General features: G+C 35.1%; 1 protein-coding gene across 1 annotated transcript; it reads right to left on the reverse strand.

Moving 5' to 3' along the window:
• Positions 1-3757: 3757 nt before the first annotated feature.
• LOC133171759 (alanine--tRNA ligase, cytoplasmic-like) lies at positions 3758-25183 on the reverse strand. Its single transcript, XM_061306558.1, has 23 exons — positions 25124-25183; positions 23838-24002; positions 16742-16930; positions 16286-16431; positions 15600-15791; positions 14506-14650; positions 13838-13983; positions 13223-13331; positions 13035-13073; positions 12600-12711; positions 12227-12351; positions 11467-11611; positions 10578-10747; positions 10197-10310; positions 9135-9272; positions 8607-8747; positions 8237-8349; positions 7946-8054; positions 6462-6587; positions 5855-5974; positions 4865-4951; positions 4651-4764; positions 3758-4454 (listed from the first exon to the last, which is right to left on the reverse strand). Exons 2-23 carry the CDS (start codon positions 23979-23981, stop codon positions 4281-4283), a joined length of 2898 nt encoding a protein of 965 aa, XP_061162542.1. The 5' UTR covers positions 23982-24002; positions 25124-25183; the 3' UTR covers positions 3758-4280.

Genomic DNA, 25183 nt, shown 5'->3' on the forward strand with positions numbered 1-25183 from the left:
TCTATATCTTGTTTTTAGAATTCAATAAAATCATAACTCATTGTGTATTTTAAAGTATGAACATTATTTAAATCCACATTTCAGAGAATGTAAACATCATTCAGAATTGACCTTAACTTCAAAACAAACTTCATTTGCAGACAGAGGTGTTAATTAATCTCAATGTGGCAGATAAAGATAAATGCTTTGGATTTTCTTCAAGAGGAAAGTTAATTAATCCCAAGAGACTCATTGCAGCCTTTCATAGTTTACAATAGGAACATTCTCAGCAGTTATCTCTCTTTGCCCATTCACTCTTATATAAAGTTAAGGAATATACCCCACCACCCCAGCTCCAAACTGGATGACATAGAGAACCAAACTTAGCATCAAAATATATCCTACTGCCTATTCAACCAACATACCAGATGTGAACTTAATTGGTCAACCCTAAAAAAAGTTATTAGAAAAAAACAGAAAATTTGTGGACGGAAGAATGACAGATGGACAGACAGACAGACAGAATGATTACTATAGGGCACCCACAAATCCTTGCGGGGTCCTAATTAGTACCCCAAGTATTTAATTATAGTCATATAAAATGAAAAGTAAGTCACCATGACCTACTTTTCAGTCGACCTACTCCGAGAACCCAAGATGCATCAACTGACAAATTTTGATGATTCTAAGCCAAATAGTACCCGAAAATATTAAGTTCAGCCATAAAATTTCAAAAGTAGGTCAGGGTGACCTACTTTTCAGTTGTTGTATTCCAAGGATCCAAGATGCATCAACTGACAAAGTTTGATGATTCTAAACCAATTAGTACCTGAAATATTGAATTAAAGCCATAAATTTTCAAAAGTAGGTCACAATGACCTACTTTTCAGTTGTTGTACTTTCAGGACCCAAGATGCATCAACTGATAAAGTTTGATGATTCTAAGCCAATTAGTACCTGAAACATTTAATTAAAGCCATAAATTTTCAAAAGTAGGTCATGGTGACCTTCTTTTCAGTGACAAAGTTTGATGATTCTAAGCCAATTAGTACCTGAAAATATTTAATTATAGTCATATAAATTGAAAAGTAGGTCACGGTGACCTCCTTTTCAGTTGACGTTTTTTGAGGACCCAAGATGCATCAAAGTTTTATGATCATAGGCCTTAAAATGTCCAAAATATGCCTCTAAAATGCTTTGAAATTGAATGCCTGCAAAGTTCAAAAAGTAGGTCACTGTGACCTACTTTTTAATAAATATGTTTTATGGCCCTAAGATGCATCATCTTACAGGATTTAATGATTCTAAACCTCTCAGTATTCGAATTAATGACCTCAATTGTTTTGAAAAAGATTAGCCATAAAGTTCAAAAAGTAGGTCAAGGTGACCTTCTTTTTAGTCGGTGTACTCTGAGGACCCAAGATACATCAACTGACCAAGTTTGATGATCATAGGCCTTAAATTGTTCAAAATATGCCTCTAAATCATTTTGAAAACGAATGGTCGCAAAACTTAAAAAGTAGGTCACCATGACCTACTTTTGAGTCAACATGATATGAAGTCCTTAGATGCATCAACTGACAAGATTTGATGATCCTAGTCCTTATAGTGAGCAAAATATCAACATTTTACTAAAATGCAATTTTTTGGTCAACTTTGAAGTGACCTTGAGACCACGCCCTTTGCCTCAGGGTAAATCCCTGTGCAAATTTTAATCTACAACATATCCTCATCCTTTTGTTTAAGTTTAGTGATAATCTGCCCAGTGGTTCTTGAGAGGATTTTTTAGAAACCAGTACTTTTGTTTCTATTTTCCTAATTATTTCCCCTTGTTTAAGGGTCACAACCCTAGTTTTAGTATAAACGGGAGCTCTTGGGCCAAGGATACCCTGTGACAAATTTTACAATAATTGGCCAAGGGGTTCTTGAGTTATGGCCCATATTCTAAAAAGTTTACGCACAAATGGCCACAGCATTGGCTCTTTGAGCCTTTGGCTCAGAAGAGCTAAAAATCTGAAGAGGAAAAGCAGGACCAAGGTTACTAAAGTGAGCATTGTGGGCCTCTTGTTTAACAATATTTTTACAATTAAGAACCAACCAAATTCTGGTTAACATTTGATTTCTTCTTTTGCTTGGTTTTAACAAATTTGAATCTACACTTTGAGTAAGGATGTTTTCTTTTGTTTTTGTTATTTTTTTTTCCCTGTCCAGTTATGAAAATTACTTTGGCAACTTTGCTAATTTTTAAGCTTTTTGACTTAAATGGAGCATTGCTCTTCACTTAAACAAATTTTCAATGATCAATACATTTTAACATTCTTAGGAGCTTAACAAACAAGAGGCCCAGGGGCCACATCGCTCACCTGAGCACTCTGGCTAGGAAAAAGCAGAAATCAGTCGAGTCTTGAAAAGTTTTGATATAAAAGTGGTTTGAGGGGAGGGGGGGTTAATTTGAACTTGAATCTATACTTCAAAGGGATGCTTTTGAATTAATATGACAAATAATGGCTACACTGTTCTTAGGAAGACAATTTTTATTGATATATCATTTGTATTCCTTTGTATAACTATGATCTCCTGTTATGGCCCCTCTATTCTCCTGGGGGGTCATGATTTGAACAAAATTTGAATCTACATTACCTGAGGATGCTTGCATTTAAATATGACTGATTATTGCTTTGCTGTTCTTCAGAAGAAGATTTTAAAAGGCTTGCTTTTTCCTATGTATTCCTATGTAAAACTTTGATCGCCCATTGTGGCCCCACCCTACCCCTGGGGGGTCATGATTTAAACAAACTTGAATCTACACTTCCTGAGGATGCACCCATTAAAAAAAAATGATCATGGCTTTGCTGTTCTTGAGAAAAAGATTTTTACAAATTTTTCCTATGTATTTTATGTAAAACTATGATCACCCATTGTGGCTCCACCTTACCCCCGGGGGTCATGATTGGAACAAACTTGAACCTGCACTACTTGAGGATGCTTCCATGTAAATATGACCAATCATGGCTTTGTTGTTCTTGTGAAAAAGATTTTTACAGATTTTTCCTATATATTCCTATGTAAAACTTTGATCGCCCATTGTGGCTCCACCCTACCCCCAGGGGTCATGATTTGAACAAACTTGAATCTACACTATCTGAGGATGCTTCCATATAAATATGACCAATCATGGCTTTGCTGTTCTTGAGAAGAAGATTTTTAAAACGTTTTCCTATATATTCCTATATAAAACTTTGATCGCCCATTGTGGCCCCACCCAACCCCGGGGGTCATGATTTGAACAAACTTGAATCTACACTACCTGAGGATGCTTCCATATAAGTTTCATATTTTCAAGCACAGTGGTTCTTGAGAAGAAGATTTTTAAATGATGCCATTTATTTTTCATGAATTCATGATTATCTCCCCTTGGAAGAAGGCGTGGCCCTTCATTTGAACAAACTTGAACCCTCTTCACCAAAGGATACTCTGTGCCAAGTTTGGTTGAAATTGGCCCAGTAGTTCTGGAGAAGAAGATGAAATTGTGAAAAGTTTACGACAACGCCGACGACGACGGACAAATTTTGATCAGAAAAGCTCACATGAGCCTTTGGCTCAGGTGAGCTAAAAAAGGTTGATTTCACTCCAGTTGTTAAAAAATGGAGTTTTGTTTAGTAGATAAAGAAAATCCTTGAATTTTCCACATGCAATCAACTTTGAAATGATGTGTACTCTTCTAAGAGTTTTTCAGTCCAGAGACTGACTCTCCAATATATAAACCAAAGCCTATACATGTATCAAGAATTTCATTTTATTTTTTAACATTTTTCTTTAATACGTTCAACAGATACACTTGATTTCTTTTTTCATAGTCAATAAATATTGCATTCAAGTCCTGTGTTTGAGTTGAAGAGAATATACATCTATTTTAATTATTACTGTGTTTGTATATCATTTTATGTTAGACCTGCCTATTTGTGGAGACAAAATACCAAGTCATAAAGTCCTTTGTTAAAAAAAGAGATTTTGTGAAATTCACAAACTGCAGCTGTAACTCACTTTAAATACATACACATTGTCATACAATTGTTGTATATTTCACACTTGATAGATTCTTAATTTATGAATGATGTTGTAATTATCAAGTCCAAAAGAATCTGAAATACCCTAAAATACTCATACATGTGTTTGTTTTAAATGTGCAAAAATGCTTCAAACAAATGTCCGAGAGTTGCGACTTTATGTTGATGTAAATTACAATATCCAGATAAACTATCCCATGATTCCTTTATCAGATCTATCCCACAATTCCTTCATCAAGAAAGTTTAAGTTCTGCAAACTTGGTGGCAATGTTGATGGCCTCTTTGAGGGCCCCTGTCTTGGTACCTGTGGCTTGAGCTGAGGCTTCCTTACCCCCTCCTTTACCATTGATAAGGGGAACAACTTCATTTACCCAGCCATTAGCAGTCAAACCAGCAGCTATACTGGACTGAAAGTAAAATAAAATGAAGAATATATTAATGAATATATACAGAAGTCGGTCTATTCAGTATAAAATCCTAATCAGTTATAGTCAAGATTGATGCATTTCCTAGCATAATGAAAATCTATGCTCCTGTGCCAGTGATTTTTTTCGTATCCAGATGATCAAACAATAAGAGAGGACTTATAACTTGTTTAGCTACCTTTGGTGTACAGCTCATGCAGACAATTTTTCCAGCATTCTGATCGACTGTAAAGAAGAGTGCAGCAGTTTCAGGACTGAGCGCTTTGTATTGCTTCATTGCAGCATCCAGGGCCTGCAAAAAAGATTTTACAAGTAAATGTTATAAAATGTCCTGACATTTTTTGGTTGATTAAGACTTGACAGTTACTTGCTTAACATTTTGAATATTCTACCTTTGCATTGGCATCAGCTTTGAATTCATGCACAACAAATTTCTGGTTAGGATTGCTTTCAATCATCTTCTTTGCCTCCTCAACCACCTATATTTAAAAAGAAAAATATAAAAATCATGCATCCCCTAAAATTTTATGAGGCACATCTGTTACCGAGATGTGTTCATGGACAACCTGACATAATTATCTGAGAGATACAAGTTGTGAAGTCCATGTACTGACCTTGGTCATTACAATCTAGGGACAGTCCCAAAACTGACTCAAGTCCCTGTCTGGACCAGTACTGACCTCTGTCATTATGAGAGATCTAAGAGGGTCAGTCCCTGTCCTGAATAGTACTGACTCTGTAATTATGAGAGATCTAATAGGGGCAGTCCCCATCCTGACCAGTACTGACTCTGTCATTATGAGAGATCTAAGAGGGGCAGTCCCTGTCCTGAATAGTACTGACTCTGTCATTATGAGAGATCTAATAGGGGCAGTCCCCATCCTGACCAGTACTGACTCTGTCATTATGAGAGATCTAAGAGGGTCAGTCCCTGTCCTGAATAGTACTGACTCTGTCATTATGAGAGATCTAATAGGGGCAGTCCCCATCCTGACCAGTACTGACTCTGTCATTATGAGAGATCTAAGAGGGGCAGTCCCTGTGATGACATCTGTCATTATGAAAGATCTAAGAGGGGCAGTCCCTGTCCTGAACAGAACTGGCCCCAAGACCATAAACTGAGAACAGACTCAAGTACAAATTTCAAACCAATAAAACTTTTGAAATAATTTTGATAATGGAACAAAATTTTCATCATATATCTGAATTTAAATGTTATATAAAATTGCAAAATTTTAAGCAAATACATTAAATAAAACTAAAGATGTTAAAAATTTAAAATTTTTTGACTTAAGTCTATTCTCATTTTATGGTCTTGGGGCCAGACCTCTGTCTTCATAAGAGATCTAGGCCAGGCAGTCTCTGTCCTGACCAGTACTGACCTCTGTCATTATGGCTGCTTTCCTGTTCTTATCTAGGTCGTCCATCTTCTGTTTGAGTTTTTTCACCTGAGATCGAAGTTCATCTTTTTTCCAGTAAGATATCAAAGACTGAGAAACTTCCTGCCATAAAATAAAACAAAATTATAAAAAAAATTATATGTTTGAAAATGCCTTTATCATTAAAGAACTTCCCTCTGTAGTTACTCCTGATTCTGTCCAGTGAGTGTTTGATTCAACCCTCTATTTTTCACTGTCTTAAATGATATGCTCAATCATGGCAATCATCTTGGTCAACTTGCAAAAGGTTTCTCAAACAAGAAAGAAAGCTGGAATAGTTTATTCTTTGTGTTCTATGTATTGATATCTCATCGCACCTGTCCCTCAATCTTTGTTCCTTTTTGTTCATTGGTTAAAATAATAGTCTTAATTTTTATAATTAATACATGTAAATAATACAATGTATTAATTTTTAACATTCATTCCAGATAACAAAATGTTGCTAATTATGGTCTGTTTTATTTGTAGGTTAAGTAAGTATACAGTTATAAAACTATAATGTATAGGGACAAAATTCACTCTGAACACATGATGAGGCTTAATTACTTACATCATCAAAGGAGACTATTTTGCGTGTGAGCTCTTTCTCCGAGACAGATTTAGATTTTAAGCCTTCCTCTACCTCGGTCTGTAGCTGAGACAGGGACTTCTCCAACAGAGCAGCCTTATGTAGCGCCTGTCAATATCATATATATAAAACAAGGGTACTGGTAAGTAATACCTGTCAACATATACATATAATACATCAAAGTACTGGTATGTAACGCCTGTCAATATCATACATATAAATCATAACTACTGGTAAGTAATACCTGTCAACATGTACGTATAATACATCAATCTAATTAAAATTAGATGTTCCGAATCCGCTACCGCTTCACAGACATCTAACAACATCCCATTAGGGGTCACGTCAGAGCAACCTTTGTATTATGAATAAACATAAAAGAAATTTGGCCAATCAGATTCAACTTTCTGTATACGATTCTAAAATTAGTTCCACGGCTACATCTTTACATTATTGATGCTCAGTAGACTGTCTTGTGTTGAATTAAAGTAATTTTAGTATAAATTGAATGTATAGTCTGCCAGTCTGGCATTCTTACCTGAATAATGCAAACGAAAATGCACAAACTACATGTATACGTCTATATATCCCACACGTCACATTCATATATAGCATGGTCTTTACCATGCATATTTTGTTTACTATGAAACCCCCTCGGGCATTTAGGTTTGGCAGTAAAAAAAGAAATGCATTCGAACTATAAGACAAGATTTCGGAGACAGTGATTTCATTGGGTAATCAAAAGGTCACTCTGACGTGACCCCGAATGGGATGTTGTTAGATGTTTGAGAAGTGGTAGTGGATTCGGAACATCTAATTTTAATTAGATTGATAATACATCAGAGTACTAGTATGTAACACCTGTCAATACATGCAAACTTATCCATGTTCACCATAATACAAACCAACAGTGAGTGAGGAGGGCATGTAATGTAGGACAGAATGACATTACCATGATTGCCTTGGGCATGTAATGTAGGACAGAATGACATTACCTTGATGGCCTCGGGTGTGTAATGTAGGACAGAATGACATTACCTTGATGGCCTCGGGTGTGTAATGTAGGACAGAATGGCATTACCTTGATGGCCTCGGGTGTGTAATGTAGGACAGAATGGCATTACCTTGATGGCCTCGGGTGTGTAATGTAGGACAGAATGACATTACCATGATTGCCTTGGGCATGTAATGTAGGACAGAATGACATTACCTTGATGGCCTCGGGTGTGTAATGTAGGACAGAATGGCATTACCTTGATGGCCTCGGGTGTGTAATGTAGGACAGAATGACATTACCATGATTGCCTTGGGCATGTAATGTAGGACAGAATGGCATTCCTTTGATGGCCTCAAGTGTGTAATGTACGACAGAATGGCATTACCTTGATGGCCTTCAGTGAGTAATGTAGGACAGAATGGCATTACCTTGATGGCTTTGGTTGTAATGTAGGACAGAATGGTGTTACCTTGACAGCCTCAGGTCCAGTAAGAGCAATAATTCTTCTGATCCCCTTAGCAATGGCCTCCTCAGACACTATCACCATGCGCCCTATATGTCCAGATCTTTTCAAATGTCTAAGAATGAAATATAATGTAAGAGAATGGCTCTATGAAAATACTTCACTCCAAGGAGCTCAAATTTAAACAATATTCATTAGGTTGACTAATTAACAGGGTTGATGGTTATTTCCTCTCTTTGAGCAATTTAAAAGTTAGAGTTACTGATATATACGATATTATCAGCAAACTAGACTTACGTTCCCCCACAGAATTCCACGGAGGTGAGAGAGGCACCTGGGCCCATGGGGTCGTCCACTAGATCCTTGACATCTACCCCTACAGACACGACACGGACTGGGTCTGGATACACCTGAGGATGGGGAAAAAATACTTGTACCCCACCAACAGTCATTCAGAGCTTCATTCAGACATACATTATCTCAAAATGCTTCTACTTATGCTTTTCTTTTTTCTTCCCATAGAAGAGTTTGAACTTCGGCTAGATTTAGATTGTGTGGAATTCATGGTCAGATTTATTGCACAATACTAAAGAGCATTAAGTGAAAATATGTGAGGATATTAATTCTTATGATAAGAAAGTTACTGATACAATAACAAGCTACACACCTCATCAAACACAGCTCTCAGACCCTGTATCGCCTTGGCAACAGCCAGACTGACATTCATGTCAAACACTTCTCCATTTTTGTCAGCCATTTTGTTAACAATCTCCTCCACCTGCTTTACTTCTGATACTTTCATTGCACCCTGTAAAAGATTAAACAGATTACAAATGTCAATATTAGCCTGAAAAAGATCTCAACCTTAAACAGATTACAAATGTCAATATTACCCTGAAAAAGATCTCAACCTTAAACAGATTACAAATGTCAATATTACCCTGAAAAAGATCTCAAACGTTACCCTTAAACAGATTACAAATGTCAATATTACCCTGAAAAAGATCTCAAATGTTACCCTCAACTAGACTACAAATGTCAACATTACCCTGAAAAAGATCACAAATATTACCCTCAAACAGATTAAAAACATTTCTCAACATCAAAATGTTGAAGAAATCAGCTCTCATGGAAGTGGAAATCTATGAATAAACAGATAATACCTGGATCATTTATAATAATACTCTTAACTAACCTTGGCGGAGAAGTCAAATCTGAGCCTGTCTGGAGCCACCAGTGAGCCCCTCTGGTCCGCCTCCTTGAGTATTTCTCGAAGTCCAAAGTTCAGCATGTGGGTCCCTGTGTGATTCTTCATGACAGAACATCTCCTTTCCTGTTCAAATATAAAATGATGTACATTAATAAACCAATTAGAAAGAAAATCAGACAAGATTACATATTTTTGAAAATTGATGTTTTCTTGAAGGTGGCAAGGGACAATTTTTTTTAATGCTAAACATATGCCGAGGGGATAGGCATGTACATGAGGTAAATAAACAATGATATTCTGGGACAATTTACATCAAACTGAAGTGCCAAAATTGAAAAAGTTTAATGAAAGTTATCACAGCAGAATACATCCTTAAGATGTGACCAGGATATCACCTCATCGAAATTGATTTGTACAATATCTCACCTCATCAATATTGAGTTGTACAATATCTCATCTCATCAATATTGAGTTGTACAATATCTCACCTCATCAATATTGAGTTGTACAATATCTCACCTCATCAATATTGAGTTGTACAATATCTCACCTCATCAATATTGAGTTGTACAATATCTCACCTCATCAATATTGAGTTGTACAATATCTCACCTCATCAATATTGAGTTGTACAATTCTAATAATGAGTTGTACAATATCTCACCTCATCAATATTGATTTGTACAAATCTCACCTCATCAATATTGAGTTGTACAATACCTCACCTCATCAATATCGAGTTGTACAATTTCTAATAACGAGTTGTACAATATCTCACCTCATCAATATTGAGTTGTACAAATCTCACCTCATCAATATTGAGTTGTACAATATCTCACTTCATTAATATTGAGTTGTACAATATCTCATCTCATCAATATTGAGTTGTACAATTTCTACTAATGACTTGTACAATATCTCACCTCAACAATATTGAGTTGTACAATATCTCACCTCATCAATATTGAGTTTTACAATATCTCACCTCATCAATATTGAGTTGTACAATATCTCACCTCTTCAATACTGCATTGTTCAATATCTCACCTCATCAATATTGAGTTGTACAGTGTCTCCCACTCTGAGAACTCCCTCTACAACACCAGTATGTAAGATGTAACCAGCTCTGACCTGCACATTCCTCACACTAAACTCCACATCCTGAAGCAAATTCAACATTGTTAAAGTCATAGGGTACTACTAATAATGATTTACTGAAATCTATAGTCTTAACAAATTTAACATAATTAAAAACTAACTCAATTTCGTACACAAAAACAACATAATTACAGAGACTATTGAGAATAATAAAATGATTAAGCACAGTTTGGTTATTATTTACTGAAGATAAATGTGATTTAGTCTCTGCATGTAAAGAAATTCTTAGAAGTACTTTAAGAATAGCTAAATATTTCCTTATGCCCTTACTGGATCATTCTCTTTGACCATGAAGCCTGTGTCATAGATCTGGCCTCCCTGCTCGGCGTAGAAGCTGGTCTGATCCAGTAATACCCCACACTCTTGTCCCGAGGTCACCTCATCTACAAACTCCTTGTTCTTACGCAGGGCCAGCACTTTACCGGTAGCTGGTTCAAATGCTGAAAAGAAACATCATTTCATTTAACTTAATTCTCAGAGGAAATATAAAATTTAGAAAGGTTAATTACAAGGAATGTATCATCAGAAAATTTGGAGAGAATCAGGAAAACTGACAAAGAAAACTGTAACAGCATAATAATTGAGGTCCTGGTTTGAATTCCCTTTACTCAAGGATGCTCTGTGTGCCAAGTTTGGTTGAAATTGACATGAACAGTCCGTTGATAAAGGTGAGAATATGAAAATGTTACAAGTGCCTCAGCTCAGACAGCATGCCATAAAATATAGACAACTGGTAAATTATGATCCAAAAAGCTCACTTGAGAGTTTGGCTTAAAATAGAAACTTAACTTTTTGTCAGTCAGATCATCAAACCTTTCTTTTTTCTTCAAACACATAATTGTACTTGTCATTCTTGGTGCTTAGTGTTTATGTGTTATTGAATGTCTCTAATTATATAATTGCTTTTCTCGATGGCCTGATATGTATATGTCTCTAATGTCCATGACATACTCACTGTATTTGCCGTTCTCTGTAGCCTGGTATTTATATTTCATATGTCTCTAATGTTCGTGACATACTCACTGTATTTGCCGTTCTCTGTAGCCTGGTATTTATATTTCATATGTCTCTAATGTCCATGACATACTCACTGTATTTGCCATTCTCTGTAGCCTGGTATTTATATTTTATATGTCTCTAATGTCCATGACATACTCACTGTATTTGCCATTCTCTGTAGCCTGGTATTTATATTTTGGGGAGTCATCTGTGGTGGGAACCCCCCTGTTCTGGAGGTCACTGATTGAGTGTACATCCAGCCCAATCAAGTCAGCTACAGTTCCTCCTGACCCCTGGGACAAAATCTGTCAAAACACATTTCTCTCTGATATCATTTTGTTTATATTAGAGATGTTAATTAATGAAAATACTGAGAGGAACACTAAACTCTCACAGCACATTCAAATTTACTAAAAGGCCAGTAGGAACTTTACTTTTCAAGAGAAGATTACTAAAAGAAGTAGAAGATGTTTCTTTCATTATATGTTCATAAAAATGTAATTATAAAAATCAAAAATTAAATCTATATTGCTAAAGCATGCGTTTATTCCCTGTTGGCAACATTCCGTATGGACATTGAAGTTCAAGTCAGTCTTCATCAAATACAACATCTCTGTCTCATAAATATATAGTTAAACATGCTTAGAGCAAAGTACTAGGAATGACCTTCATGTATTTTGGTTCATTATAAATTTAATTCATTATATCCCATGTGTTTATAATAGGTCTCAGAACTACAAGGCATGAAAATCACTTCACTGTAACCAGGAATTCATATAAAAGTGTGTTCACTTTAACTGTGTTTTACTGTATTTCAAACATTATAACCAAGGTAAGGTATGACCAAGGTTAAAATTGTGGATGAAAACAATTATTCATATCTCTCATTTTACCTGGTTTTATTCCAACAAAGAGTTTACCTGAGCTTCTTTTTTGGCGGACTCGTACGTTGGCATGTCTACCTTGAGGCCCTTCTCCTCGGCCATCAGCTCCGTCAGATCCACAGGAAATCCATATGTGTCGTATAACCTCCACGCAATGTCACCTACAATAATCAAAGAAGATATCACTACATGCTTTCCATAGCCATGTGCTGTGTTGTAACCAACTGTATTAGATTTTCACCAATAAAACTGAAAAGTATCCTTATAGATGAAATAGAACTGTCTGGGTTGGTCATTTTATTTATCACAATTTCCAAGTCATCATGCATATTTCTGCAAAAATAAGGAACTTTTAAATGTATCTGACTTTAATTAAAACAGAGCTAAATAGTTGAAATTAACTTGAGACCTGGTAGAGAAGTTGTGTCCCCTAGTTTGCCTATAGTTCTTTCTAGTAACCTTCGACCTCTGTTTAATGTCTTCAAAAACTGAGCTTCCTCTTCATTGATGATATCTTTGATCTGAATTTAAAGCAAACATAAATATTTACAAAGTATCAATATACACTCTCTAAAGATTCACTATTATTTATAAATTAATGAATCTAACAAAATGTTTCTTCAGCAGAAAAACACAAGAGCAAACTTGCTTGCAAAGAATAATGTTTAACTGAATCCTTTTATTCATTTTTTTTTTAAATCAAGTATTCCTTTGAAAAAAATAATTATAGAAATTTCAATTTTCTACCACAAATTGTCCCCAAATTGAATGTCTTTTTGATCACTAAAACTAGTATCTTCTGAGTAGAGATTTATTGTTAATGTATGAGAAATTTTAAACTTACCATATCTGGGTCTTTTCTAAGTTCTGGAAAAGCATCTCCCTGAAAAAAAAAATCTTATCTTTCAGTGACATGGTAAAGAACGTTGGTGGCCATGATATGTGTCTTTATATAGGAAAGTAAAATTGTTTTACTCTTTAAAAATGTATTTTGTTTGTTCTTTCTTTGTATTGTTTTATCTCAGCTCTTACCAGAGAGTCCACAACCACATCTACTAATGAAGCAAACATTCCTGGTTTGGAATTTAGTTTTTCTGAGCCATATCTCACTGCACGCCTCAGAATTCTTCTCAATACATAGCTGTAAATAAAATGCTCATAATGGGCTCCAAAATACTTGCATCATAAACTCAAACCTTACGTGCAGTTTTTATATTGTTATAAAATACTGTGAAATCACAAATTTATGTGGGGGTTAATTTTTTATGTTTTTGAGGTATGATATATATCCCCCATAAAATGCTAATATTTTATACAATATTATTAAGTTTCTTCTTCAACCACGTACTTAAATCCCTTTGAACCAATACTTTTTCTTCAATCCATGAAAATTTGACCCCTTGAAAATTAGGAATTTACAGTATTTCCTAAACCTAAGTAAAAGTTTCATGAATCCCTTTTTGACATGAACACACATCTCTCAAAGCACAATTTATATGTAATAAACTAGAGACACATCAAATCATCTAGTTAACGCTTAATCTACAAGTTTTTTAGATCTAGAACAGTGAAATACGATTGCTTTTCTACATAAATCAAACACAAATGAGGGATTTTTTTTACAGGATATATCCTTAAAGTCCTTACCCTCTTCCCATGTTATCAGGTTGTCCCCCATCAGCCAGAGCTATGGTCAGTGTCCGGGCATGATCCGCCAACACTCTGTAGGCCATGTCCACTCCATCCACATCTGATTTTCCAACACGCCCTTGGTATGGCGGAGAATTTGTTGCCTGAAGGAAAACACCTCAATTACTTTATATTATATCATAGGTAAAAATTCCTCAATTACATTATATCATCAATAAAAATTCTTCAATTACTTTACATTATTTCATTAGTAAGAATCCCTTGATTACTTTACATTATTTCATCATTAAAATTACCTCTATTACTTTATATTATTTCATCATTAAAATTACCTCTATTACTTTACATTTTCATCAGTAAAATTTCCTCTATTACTTCAGTAAAAATTGAAGCAATTAATATTTATGTAGAAGAATGAATAGGGTATGATGTTTAGGCATTGTAAGATATGAAATGATATGTACTGAAATAAATATAGCTGCACTCCAGTGCTATTTTTTTTTAACAATGAAACTATACTCCCATAACTTATCAAAGATTATATATATTGTAATGCAATAACATGTATAAGCAAAAGAAAATAATATAAAGAAAGTACATTTTATTTCTCTCATAAGACACAAGGCATTGACATGACGGAATATAAAAGATTTCGTAGCTCTCACTTTTTGTATGAAGTCAAAGTACGGAGTGAAGAGATCTGTGTCATAGTTGGATGTTTTCCCCTGCATCACACACACAAGACGTTCCAGTCCCATACCACAGTCACAATGTTTCCTTGGTAACTCATTCAATTCGGTTTCTGATTCTCTATAATTAAAGGACATTTCTGTAGACTTAGAGTTAGCTAAATACCGCCCCATCTAACTTAGTGTTAGATACATACTGCCCCATCTAACTTAGTGTTAGCTAAATACTGCCCCATCTAACTTAGTGTTAGCTACATACTGCCCCATCTAACTTAGTGTTAGCTATATACTGCCCCATCTGTTTAACTTAGTGTTAGCTAAATACTGCCCCATCTGTTTATCTTAGTGTTAGCTAAATACTGCCCCATCTGTTTAACTTAGAATTAGCTAAATACTGCCCCATCTGTTTATCTTAGTGTTAGCTAAATGCTGCCCCATCTGTTTATCTTAGTGTTAGATACATACTGCCCCATCTGTTTATCTTAGTGTTAGCTAAATACTGCCCCATTTGTGTAACTTAGTGTTAGCTAAATACTGCCCCATCTAACTTAGTGTTAGCTACATACTGCCCCATCTAACTTAGTGTTAGCTAAATACTGCCCCATCTGTTTATCTTAGTGTTAGCTAAATACTGCCCCATCTGTTTAACTTAGTGTTAGCTACATACTGCCCCATCTGTTTATCTTAGTGTTAGCTAAATACTGCCCCATCTGTTTATCTTAGTGTTAGCTAAATATTGCCCCATTTGTGTAACTTAGTATAAGCTAAATACTGTCTCATCTGTTTAACTTAGGTTAGATACATACTGCCCCATCTGTATAACTTATGTTAGCTAAATACTGCCCCATTTGTATAACTTAGTGTTAGCTAAATACTGCCCCATCTGTTTATCTTAGAGTTAGCTAAATACTGCCCCATCTGTTTCCCTTAGAATTAGCTAAATACTGCCCCATCTGTTTATCTTAGAGTAAGCTAAATACTGTCCTATCTCTTTAAGGGGGAAATATCATAACTCTTAGCCTTCACTATCTTAAGAAGCCAAAAATGAAAATGTACATTAACTAAACTACCTGTTAAACTGTATGAACACAAGATTCCAGATTTCAATGACCTCAGGGTCATCCATATTAACTAGGGCTTTAGCATCACGGCCTCCGACCTTGTCATAGTGAATCTCTGTACACGGACCACAGGGGCCTGTCTCTCCCATCTCCCAGAAGTTATCCTTCATCCCAAATGGTAACACACGCTCTGGGGGTACCCTGAAACAAAGAACTTGTAAATTTATATACACGCTCTAGATGAACTCTGAAACAAAGATCTTGTAAATATAACACATGCTCTGGGGGTACCCTGAAACAAAGAACTTGTAAATATAACACATGCTCTGGAAGAACTCTGAAACAAAGAACTTGTAATTAACATGTTTGCTTCTTATAAATCTATCCCCATGTATATATTATTAGTATATTTACAAGTGTGATCATTGGATTTCTTAAACTGCTTTTAAAGTCATATCCTTTTCTACCATCCTAAATTTCAGTATATTTAGAGTACCTAAATAATCATAAACCTCATCCTTTGTCCAATTTTCCTACTAATTCTAATGTTAAAGAAATATATATCTTGATTATATGTTAAGGAGATGGTACAATTATCGTCACGGAGAGAACATGCATAAAAAGAGGAACCTACTGATCTGTCATGAGCAAGAATCTACTCTTATAGAAGAAAAGTGGACTGAGTTATAATTTACCCTAAGTTGAGCCAAATGTTCCTTGTTTCTTCATCTGGCTGTAGTCCGTACTTTTCATTTCCACCAAAGTATGTGACATACAGGCGATCTTTAGGAAGACCAACTCTCTCTGTCAAAAATTCCCAGGCCCAGCCACAGCATTCAGTCTAGTTATAATAAAAAAAATATTTTTCAAAAATATTGATTCATAAAATGGCATAAAACAGTTTATATTCTAAGCATAGACATGCCATTCCAATAAAATACATAATTTTCAATATTATATGTGAGATATATTTTCTTAACACCAATTAGAAATTCACATTTCAAACATGTGGTATTTTGATTGCTTCACAGTTAACTGCTATGGAAAATTGTGTCTATTGTGAAAAGAGTTATGCCTAGTATACATGGTTTAACTAAATAACTTTTATCATAAGTATATTTAAACACAATCTGTGTTTTATTTGCTCAAACCTTGAAGTAATCTCCAAATGACCAATTTCCCAACATTTCAAAGAATGTGTGATGGTACACATCTTTTCCCACATCATCTAAATCGTTGTGCTTTCCTCCCGCTCTGATGCATTTCTGGGAGTTGGCAGCTCTCACATACTTAGCCATGTCACTATTGGGATCTACGATCTCCAAAAAGATGGGCTTGAACTATAAACAAAAAACATCTGTTTGGAAAAGTAAAAATTTAAAAGAATTTAAAAAATATTAAATATTTTCCACACCTTAATACCTAACATACATTACTAAGGCCAAAAAAAATTAATAACTTGGTTCTCAGACCAGTTTTCTCAGAAATAAATGTGGGAGGGAGGCTTTTTTTCCCCTTCTTATCTCGTAAAAAACAGACGACGGATTTTTGATTTTTTTTTTCATATAATTTCAAAACTAGCAACATTTATTCAACAGTGCTTAAACAGTGAGTGTAGAAATCAAAGATAATTTATTTCCTGCTTCTTTCTCTTTTCTCTATTAGTGAAATGAAGGCATCTTAAAAACCAGACATGTGTTAAACTTATAGAACCCAACACTTTTAGTGATGGTTCTGGTCAATTGCTTACATAACAGAACTAATCTAAGAGTGTTTCAGCACTATAAATAGCGCTTATGATTTTATTAAACATTGTCAAATTTATCAGTCTTTTACCCACACTTAATGAAACGCAGGGGTGTTAAGGAAGCACTAAGATAATCTGACTTGACTGAATCAGTGATACAATATGATGTCATAGTAGGCGAGATGACGTCAAGTTTAGAACACAGGTTTTCTTAATATTGTTATTTAGAGACATAATTTAACTCCTGAAAATGAAAAGAAACGTGCAAATATTAACAAAAATCAAATGTGTTTATTTTATTATGCTGTATCTGTCACTCAAATTAAAATCTCCGACCGATGACGTCATAACTGTTCAACAAGTAACTTGAGAATCGATCATGTTGTGTAACGAGAATTTGGGTAAGACGGCATGTAAAAAGATACGTAAAATGGGGTTTAGAAGCAAATACCGTGAATATTTTGTGTTATTCATGTGAAGTTAAAGTTTGTTAAACAGGTATGTTGATTTATTTACATCGATTATATCTTCTATTGAAGAAAGTCAGCTATTTACGTATCCCGGCTGGCCTTTCCTCTGTCATTCGTGACAACAATAATGCAAAAGAACAACACTAAGCTGGATATTTAAAAACATAAGGTTTGTACATATCGGAAGTTTGTGTTCTAAAATACTTGGAAAGTGCTGCTAGAATCGTGAGGTAAACATGGTTTGAAGAAATATCTCGGGTTATATGTATATAATGCAAAACACCGGGTAAGGTTTCGAGCAAATATGTGGAATAATTATTTTCCCGACCGGACAGTGGGATTCTAGCAGCACTTTTTAGGCATAAGAGATGTTTTTCAACTATATTATTTACTCAAAGAAATTATTAAACCCCGGGGTATTGTTGTTCTGTGAACTTTTTTATTTAGGAATATTTTGCTATTAATAGCAGTCACGTGATGACGTCGAGATGATGCACTAATTGGCCTCAGACACTCCGTGTCTTTATATAATAGTTAGTAATAGTTTACGTTTTATCGGCGACTTTGACAAATTATCAATCTTAATTTTCTTTAAAAAATCTAAATTTCTCGAGAAATGATTTGTATGCTTCCTTAACATACCCGCGAATCTGCGAATCTTGCTGACATCCAAGTTCCGAGGTTGAGGGAGGCATCTTTGATAGCGTTATTGATTGAGTTCTAGCATGGAAAAACCTTCAGAAACCTCCACTTTGTACCATGGAAGTATTACAGTCATTCCCTTATGACTTTGCACTGAAATAAATGCAATCATGGCTAAACTTAATCTTGATGTCTTAGCCTGTTAACTCAAAGGCCATATTTTTGATTTTTAACTAGGCGGCTAAGGCCAATAGTCTGGATCATCTTGATGTTTGTCAAACGTTTTACTGTTTCTAAAATGCAGTCAAAATGCGGTCGGGGATTGCAGATTTTTTTCGGCACCGCATGAGCGCATGAGAGAATTTTTATTTTATTCCTTTGAGGATAAAAATGGGTAATGTGCATTGTTGAATGAGATGCGGGCGGGCCTGAGAACCAAGTTATTAAGAGCCATTCTCTGTAATGACTTTAACTTTTATATAAGAGCTGTGGCACGCATAGTCTCAGAATTTCTCCAAACTCTCTATGATAAAAGTCTTTGATACTGTAAACTCAAATCAGGCAAAAATTGGTTGCTACGTGTCATGGTTACCATAGCAACATGTCCTAAAGTTTGAAAAATGGCATTTTTCAACATATTCAGAGTCCCACAGTTAACGTTTGCAGCAAAGCAAACAAGTGGCAATGATTGTTTCTGAAAGTGTAAGGCCTGCTGTCTTAAATGCATGATAAACATGTTTGGTAAATCAACTACTATATACGTTACTATGGAAACAAAGTATTCAAAAGTAATAATTTTGTTCATTTAATTTTATAAAGTCATACGCTTAAGACTAAAAACAAGTATAGGTTGAAATGCAAGCAAATAATAGACAAGAGATCCTTGTAACATATACCAAAGACGAAATGTGATATTTCTTATAGGTTGGCAATGGTTGCCATGGTTTTAATACCACAAAAGAATTTTAAATTTACTCTCTTAGTGTTTTAATCTTATCCTATCTTTTAAAAAAGAATATTTCTATATAATTGAGGATCAATTTTTAAAGGCGTTGGTGTGACCCTAATTTTCACATTTCAAAAAATTCAAATTCAGCTCTTTAAATAGAGCGTTGCTATGGAAATAAGCCGAAAAAATATGCATAAAAATCTGAAAAATATTATGTTTCCTTGGATACATACCCTTGTATGTAGATTCCCAAAACTTTTATGATTGATATATATGAACAACTAACCTGACTTTCAATTTTGACTACCACCCAATCTCTAACTGGATGCAAAAAGCTGGCACATAGGATTTAATATTGATATAAAATTAACAAAATCGAACATTTTCCCTTCTTGGTAACCATAGCAACAGTGTTGTATTTTTCAACAAACTTTATCAATATATGATATTCAACTTTAGTTCTACCAGATAAGTTCTATTCAAGGTGAGTCAAATAATATATTTCTTTATTAAAAGATAAGTAAATTCCTAAAGCAGCAAAAAATATCACTTTAAACAACTGGTATGTTGTTTCCATGGTTACACTGCAAAGTAACAATTAATCCCTATTTTTCTTATGTTGTCGGTGTTGCAAAGTCCTAAGGATGTATATGTGCCAGTCATGAATTTTATTGTTTTTCCTCAAGATAGTAGCGTTAACCCAATCTTAGCAACAGATTTTGCATGATTACACTGTGTTACCATAGCAACCATGAAAGTTATTTTTAGAATAATATAGCCAATACCTAATTACTTAAGGTCAAATAATTTTATTGTTTTTCTTTGGTTGTTGATTGAGTTTGATCATGTATCATCTATCATTAGTGAATACTGAGCATTTTTCAGCATTTTTCAGCATCTAAAATGTATTCCAAATGTGCCCATGGTTACCACTTACTTAAAGATAAATTCTAAATAGTTTCTTTATAGCATAATTGGCAACAAGGTGTCATGGTTTTGTGAGAATGGTTTGTTTGTTTTTCTTAGTCTTTATTAAGGCTTGATAAAGATTCAAAGTAGCTGAAAATCTCAATTTTTTCAACTTTTCTGGCTGTTACCATGGCAACCTAGACACATAGCAACGAAATTTTATTTGATATATGTTTCTAGTGTCAAGTTGTAATAAAGGGCAAAGTTTCATCAAAATCGGTGACCATGCGTGGCAAAGAAGTTTAAGTGGTTACAGAGAATCGCTATTAATTTTTTAAGGCCTAAACCAGCCTTGTATTCTTTACAAGAGAAATGAGATCAAATGATGGTTATATAGCATGTGACAGAATGGAATAAAATACAGAGACCTGACTGGTACTTAAAACCTGGAACCTCTTCTTATAATAATGCTTAATCAATTAATCTACTGGAAACCTTGGCCAGCATAATTATGATAAAATTTATTATTAAAAATTAGAATTTTTCCATACTGTAGATTCATTTAATCACAGTTTTATATAATAAACATAGGTAATCAAAGATTACGAAGCTCACCTCGACGAATGTTATCTACAAGTAAGGCAAATTTCACATCATATTTTTTTTCTAGTTAGGGTACATCCCAAGATCAATATCCACGCAAGTTTGATTTAATTATAGACCTGCTCAAAAAACTTTTGACCTGTTAAGTAATCAAAGAAAATTTTGGTCAGTTCCAACATCCAAACCAAGTCTGGAAGTTTTCATCCTTAGATGCACCATCTATGCAAGTTTAATCATAACAGGCCATAATATTATATAGCTACTCCAAAAAAATTACCCTGGTCACTCATCTGGAAAATGTACGTCAGATTCAGAATCCAAGGCAAGTCTGGAAGTGTCCATCCCTAGATACATCATCCATGCTAATTTGGTTAAAATATGGCTAAAATTCACTCATGTGGAAAATCTAGGTCAGATCCAGCATCCGAAGCAAGTGTGGTAGTGTCCATCCCTGGATGCATCATCCATGCAAGTTTGGTCAAGGTAGGGCTTATAGTTACTTGGGAATGGACCTGCTCCTTAAATTTAACCTGGTCACTCATCTGGAAAATCTAGGTCAGATCCAGCATCCGAAGCAAGTGTGGTAGTGTCCATCCCTAGATGCATCATCCATGCAAGTTTGGTCCAGGTAGGGCTTATAGTTACTTGGGAATGGACCTGCTCCTAAAACTTTAACCTGGTCACTCATCCGGAAAATCTAGGTCAGATCCAGCATCCGAAGTAAGTGTGGCCATGTCCATCCCTAGATGCATCATCCATGCAAGTTTGGTCAAGGTAGAGCTTATAGTATCTTGGGAATGGACCTGCTCCTAAAACTTTAACCTGATCACTCATCCGGAAAATCTAGGTCAGATCCAGCATCCGAAGCAAGTGTGGTAGTGTCCATCCCTAGATGCATCATCCATGCAAGTTTGGTCAAGGTAGGGCTTATAGTTACTTGGGAATGGACCTGCTCCTGAAACTTTAACCTGGTCTCTCATCCGGAAAATCTAGGTCAGATCCAGCATCCGAAGCAAGTGTGGCCATGTCCATCCCTAGATGCATCATCCATGCAAGTTTGGTCCAGGTAGGGCTTTAAGTTACTTGGGAATGGACCTGCTCCTAAAATTTAACCTGGTCACTCATCTGGAAAATCTAGGTCAGATCCAGCATCCGAAGCAAGTGTGGTAGTGTCCATCCCTAGATGCATCATCCATGCAAGTTTGGTCAAGGTAGGGCTTATAGTTACTTGGGAATGGACCTGCTCCTAAAACTTTAACCTGGTCACTCATCCGGAAAATCTAGGTCAGATCCAGCATCCGAAGCAAGTTTGGTAGTGTCCATCCCTAGATGCATCATCCATGCAAGTTTGGTCCAGGTAGGGCTTATAGTTACTTGGGAATGGACCTGCTCCTAAAACTTTAACCTGGTCACTCATCCGGAAAATCTAGGTCAGATCCAGCATCCGAAGTAAGTGTGGTAGTGTCCATCCCTAGATGCATCATCTATGCAAGTTTGATCCAGGTAGGGCTTATAGTTACTTGGGAATGGACTTGCTCCTAAAACTTTAACCTGGTCACTCATCTGGAAAATCTAGGTCAGATCCAGCATCCGAAGCAAGTTTGGTAGTGTCCATCCCTAGATGCATCATCCATTTAAGTTTGGTCCAGGTAGGGCTTATAGCTACTTGGGAATGGGACTTGCTCCTAAAACTTTAACCTGGGACGCCGACGCTAACGCCGACGCCGACACCGACGCCGACGCCGGGGGTATAGCATAAGCTCATCTCGACTTCGTCGAGGTGAGCTAAAAATGATTTCCTTTTCATACTGTTGCTTGACTGTAATCACAATTTTATATGGCTTATTTCACTTTTTAAATGCATGAGGTACTTTTTTTACACGCTTAAAGGACTTATCGCATGATCTTTCAAATATCGTAATTTTATGAAAAATATTATCTAAAACCTTGTTTATTAAAATACTGAATACAATAAATGTTATTGAAAGCATATTTTAAGTGATATTGAGAGTTGAAATTCAAATACGGCAATATGCATATTTCAGTCAGATTTCGGCGAAATACTGCTCTGATGTCATAGGCGACAATTCAGGGATAGATAGATGAGAATATGTAAACTATTTATGGAGTTATCAACGACAAATGCAGCTTAATTACGAAATATGCTGAAAAAATTAATTCCTAGCGTGCTTTTTCATTACTTTAGAAACATTAACTAGTTCTAAGGTATAAGACTTTTGAGATATTTTCGTTTTTTATTCGGAACATTCAGAATCTGTACAGCTCGGATTACGGCAATGTTTCGTGATCTGAAAATTATTTTTCAAGACTGCCATCCTTTACAAAACATAAGTAAATTAATGTTATGCTAAAAACAAAGAATAACAAAGTTATACAATATTAAATTTGTAAATCAATTAAGTTAATACATTTGATAAGATGACAAATCAAATTGTATTGTGATGGCGAGTTTCTTCGTCTTTGCCGTGTCTCCTTCGATATCGTCGCTGCTATTTTTACAATGTTAACAGATTTTTCCTTGCTGACAATTCTAAAATATAAGATTGGATATTCAATTTCATATCAATAAAATCAGTGATGTGGTCGTCCACAATGCAGAATATTCATGTTGTATCGCGTATATTTTAGTAAGATTAACTGTAGAGCTGTTCAGCCATTGTCGCCTTTGACGTCACAGGGTCACATAATTGCTATCTAATTAACTTAGATTTTTAATTCAGAGGTTTTCATTTGAGTCAATAATTGGTTAATTACCGCGGTTTATCTGCAGCAAAAACACAACATTTATAAACTGTGGTCATAAGGAACGTTTTAAGCTTTTAATTTCAAATAATTTAGAAACATGCGATAAGTCCTTTACGATCTAACATTCCATTTGTAATTTTACAGCACACAGACACCATTACCTGATTCATTCCAGCATTGGTAAACAGAAGAGTGGGATCATCAAGGGGAACAACTGAGGAGGAATGTACATAAATGTGTTCCTTCTCCTTGAAGAAATCCACAAACAGATTTCTAATCTCTGTACCTGTCAACTTGCTTTCCATGGTTGGTGTAACCTGCTACACCTAAAAAGTAAGAATAGGTAGAAAGACGTTTGGCGGGAAAAAAATAAAATTTCTCACAAAGAAATCCTCAGGCAATATACAGGTGAATCAGGAAGTTTGAATGATGTGTCTGTAAATATCAGATAATTAATGCACTCAGCACCTTTTCCACAAAAAAAGGTAGGTATGAAGAATGATCAATTGATATTCAAAAAGATGAATCAAGCATAAAGAAATATTAAATATTGTAGAAAAATGAATACTGAAGACTAGGAAGTACATAAGTAGTCAATGCTGATTACATAACAGTTGCATCAAATGACAAGGCATTAACTATACCCTAATTCTAGGAGCACTAATATTCTGTGACAATTCAAAATAAGGATATTTTAACAAATATTTAGCACTTCTAACACTGTCAGCTTACAATAAACAATGTAGAATGTCTGTGGATCATATACTATATGTTACTTTATGTATAGTACATTATTAGTGATTTTTTTTTATTCCATGTACCATAATTTATATTTTCCATTCATCTAAATGTGTCCAATTACCACAGGGGCTAGCTTGCTTCCAGAGTGTAACATGATATTTATTTTAAAAAATTATATACCAGCTTCTAAAACAACACATGGGAGGATGCCATCTTGGACCCCTTCCTTCGCTACAAAATTGATTTCACTTTATTTCTCCATATTCTACAAACTTACTACCTCGGATATTTTAAGTAATGATTCTCCTTAGACACAATGCCTGAAATATCCCCCTGGAGCCTTTTAGTTTAATTATTATTATAAATCCTTTCACACTCTGGGAGCAATGACGGATACATGTTAACATATGGGCAAACACATCATACACTTTATACCTGGACTCAGGGACACTTCTCTATAGCTAAGACTATTTCGTTCACACGAAGTCTGTATATTACACCAAATATAGTAAGTTAACACATATATACTTAAACCCTAAATGAGTTGGTGATGCAATACGGATGCAAAACGTTCGAATTTCCTTAAGTGAGAAATCAGTTCCATGTGTAATATACACTTGTGAAAGTCAAAAAATATATGTATCTATTGATATTACACAACAATATCTACAATTTAACAAACTACTCCTAATTTCTGATACAATACCTCGGTTTGGGTGCACCTTTCCACTAACTAGGCCTGCAACGTGATTATATGCCTCCTTAG

This window comes from Saccostrea echinata, unplaced genomic scaffold, assembly GCF_033153115.1.
Source record: "Saccostrea echinata isolate AGI-Se365-2 ecotype Australia unplaced genomic scaffold, CSIRO_AGI_Sech_v1 ptg000054l, whole genome shotgun sequence".
In the NCBI taxonomy this organism is placed as follows: domain Eukaryota; kingdom Metazoa; phylum Mollusca; class Bivalvia; order Ostreida; family Ostreidae; genus Saccostrea; species Saccostrea echinata.

Bases quoted from the DNA above. Each gene is read 5' to 3' on its own strand.
- LOC133171759 (XM_061306558.1), bottom strand. From the start codon at position 23,981: ATGGAAAGCAAGTTGACAGGTACAGAGATTAGAAATCTGTTTGTGGAT. The intron at 16,931-23,837 runs GTAATGGTGTCT...TTTTGTTTATAG, and splicing joins CCAATGCTGGAATGAATCAG to TTCAAGCCCATCTTTTTGGA. The intron at 13,074-13,222 runs GTAAGAGCTGAG...TTTTTTTTTCAG, and splicing joins ATGTGGTTGTGGACTCTCTG to GGAGATGCTTTTCCAGAACT.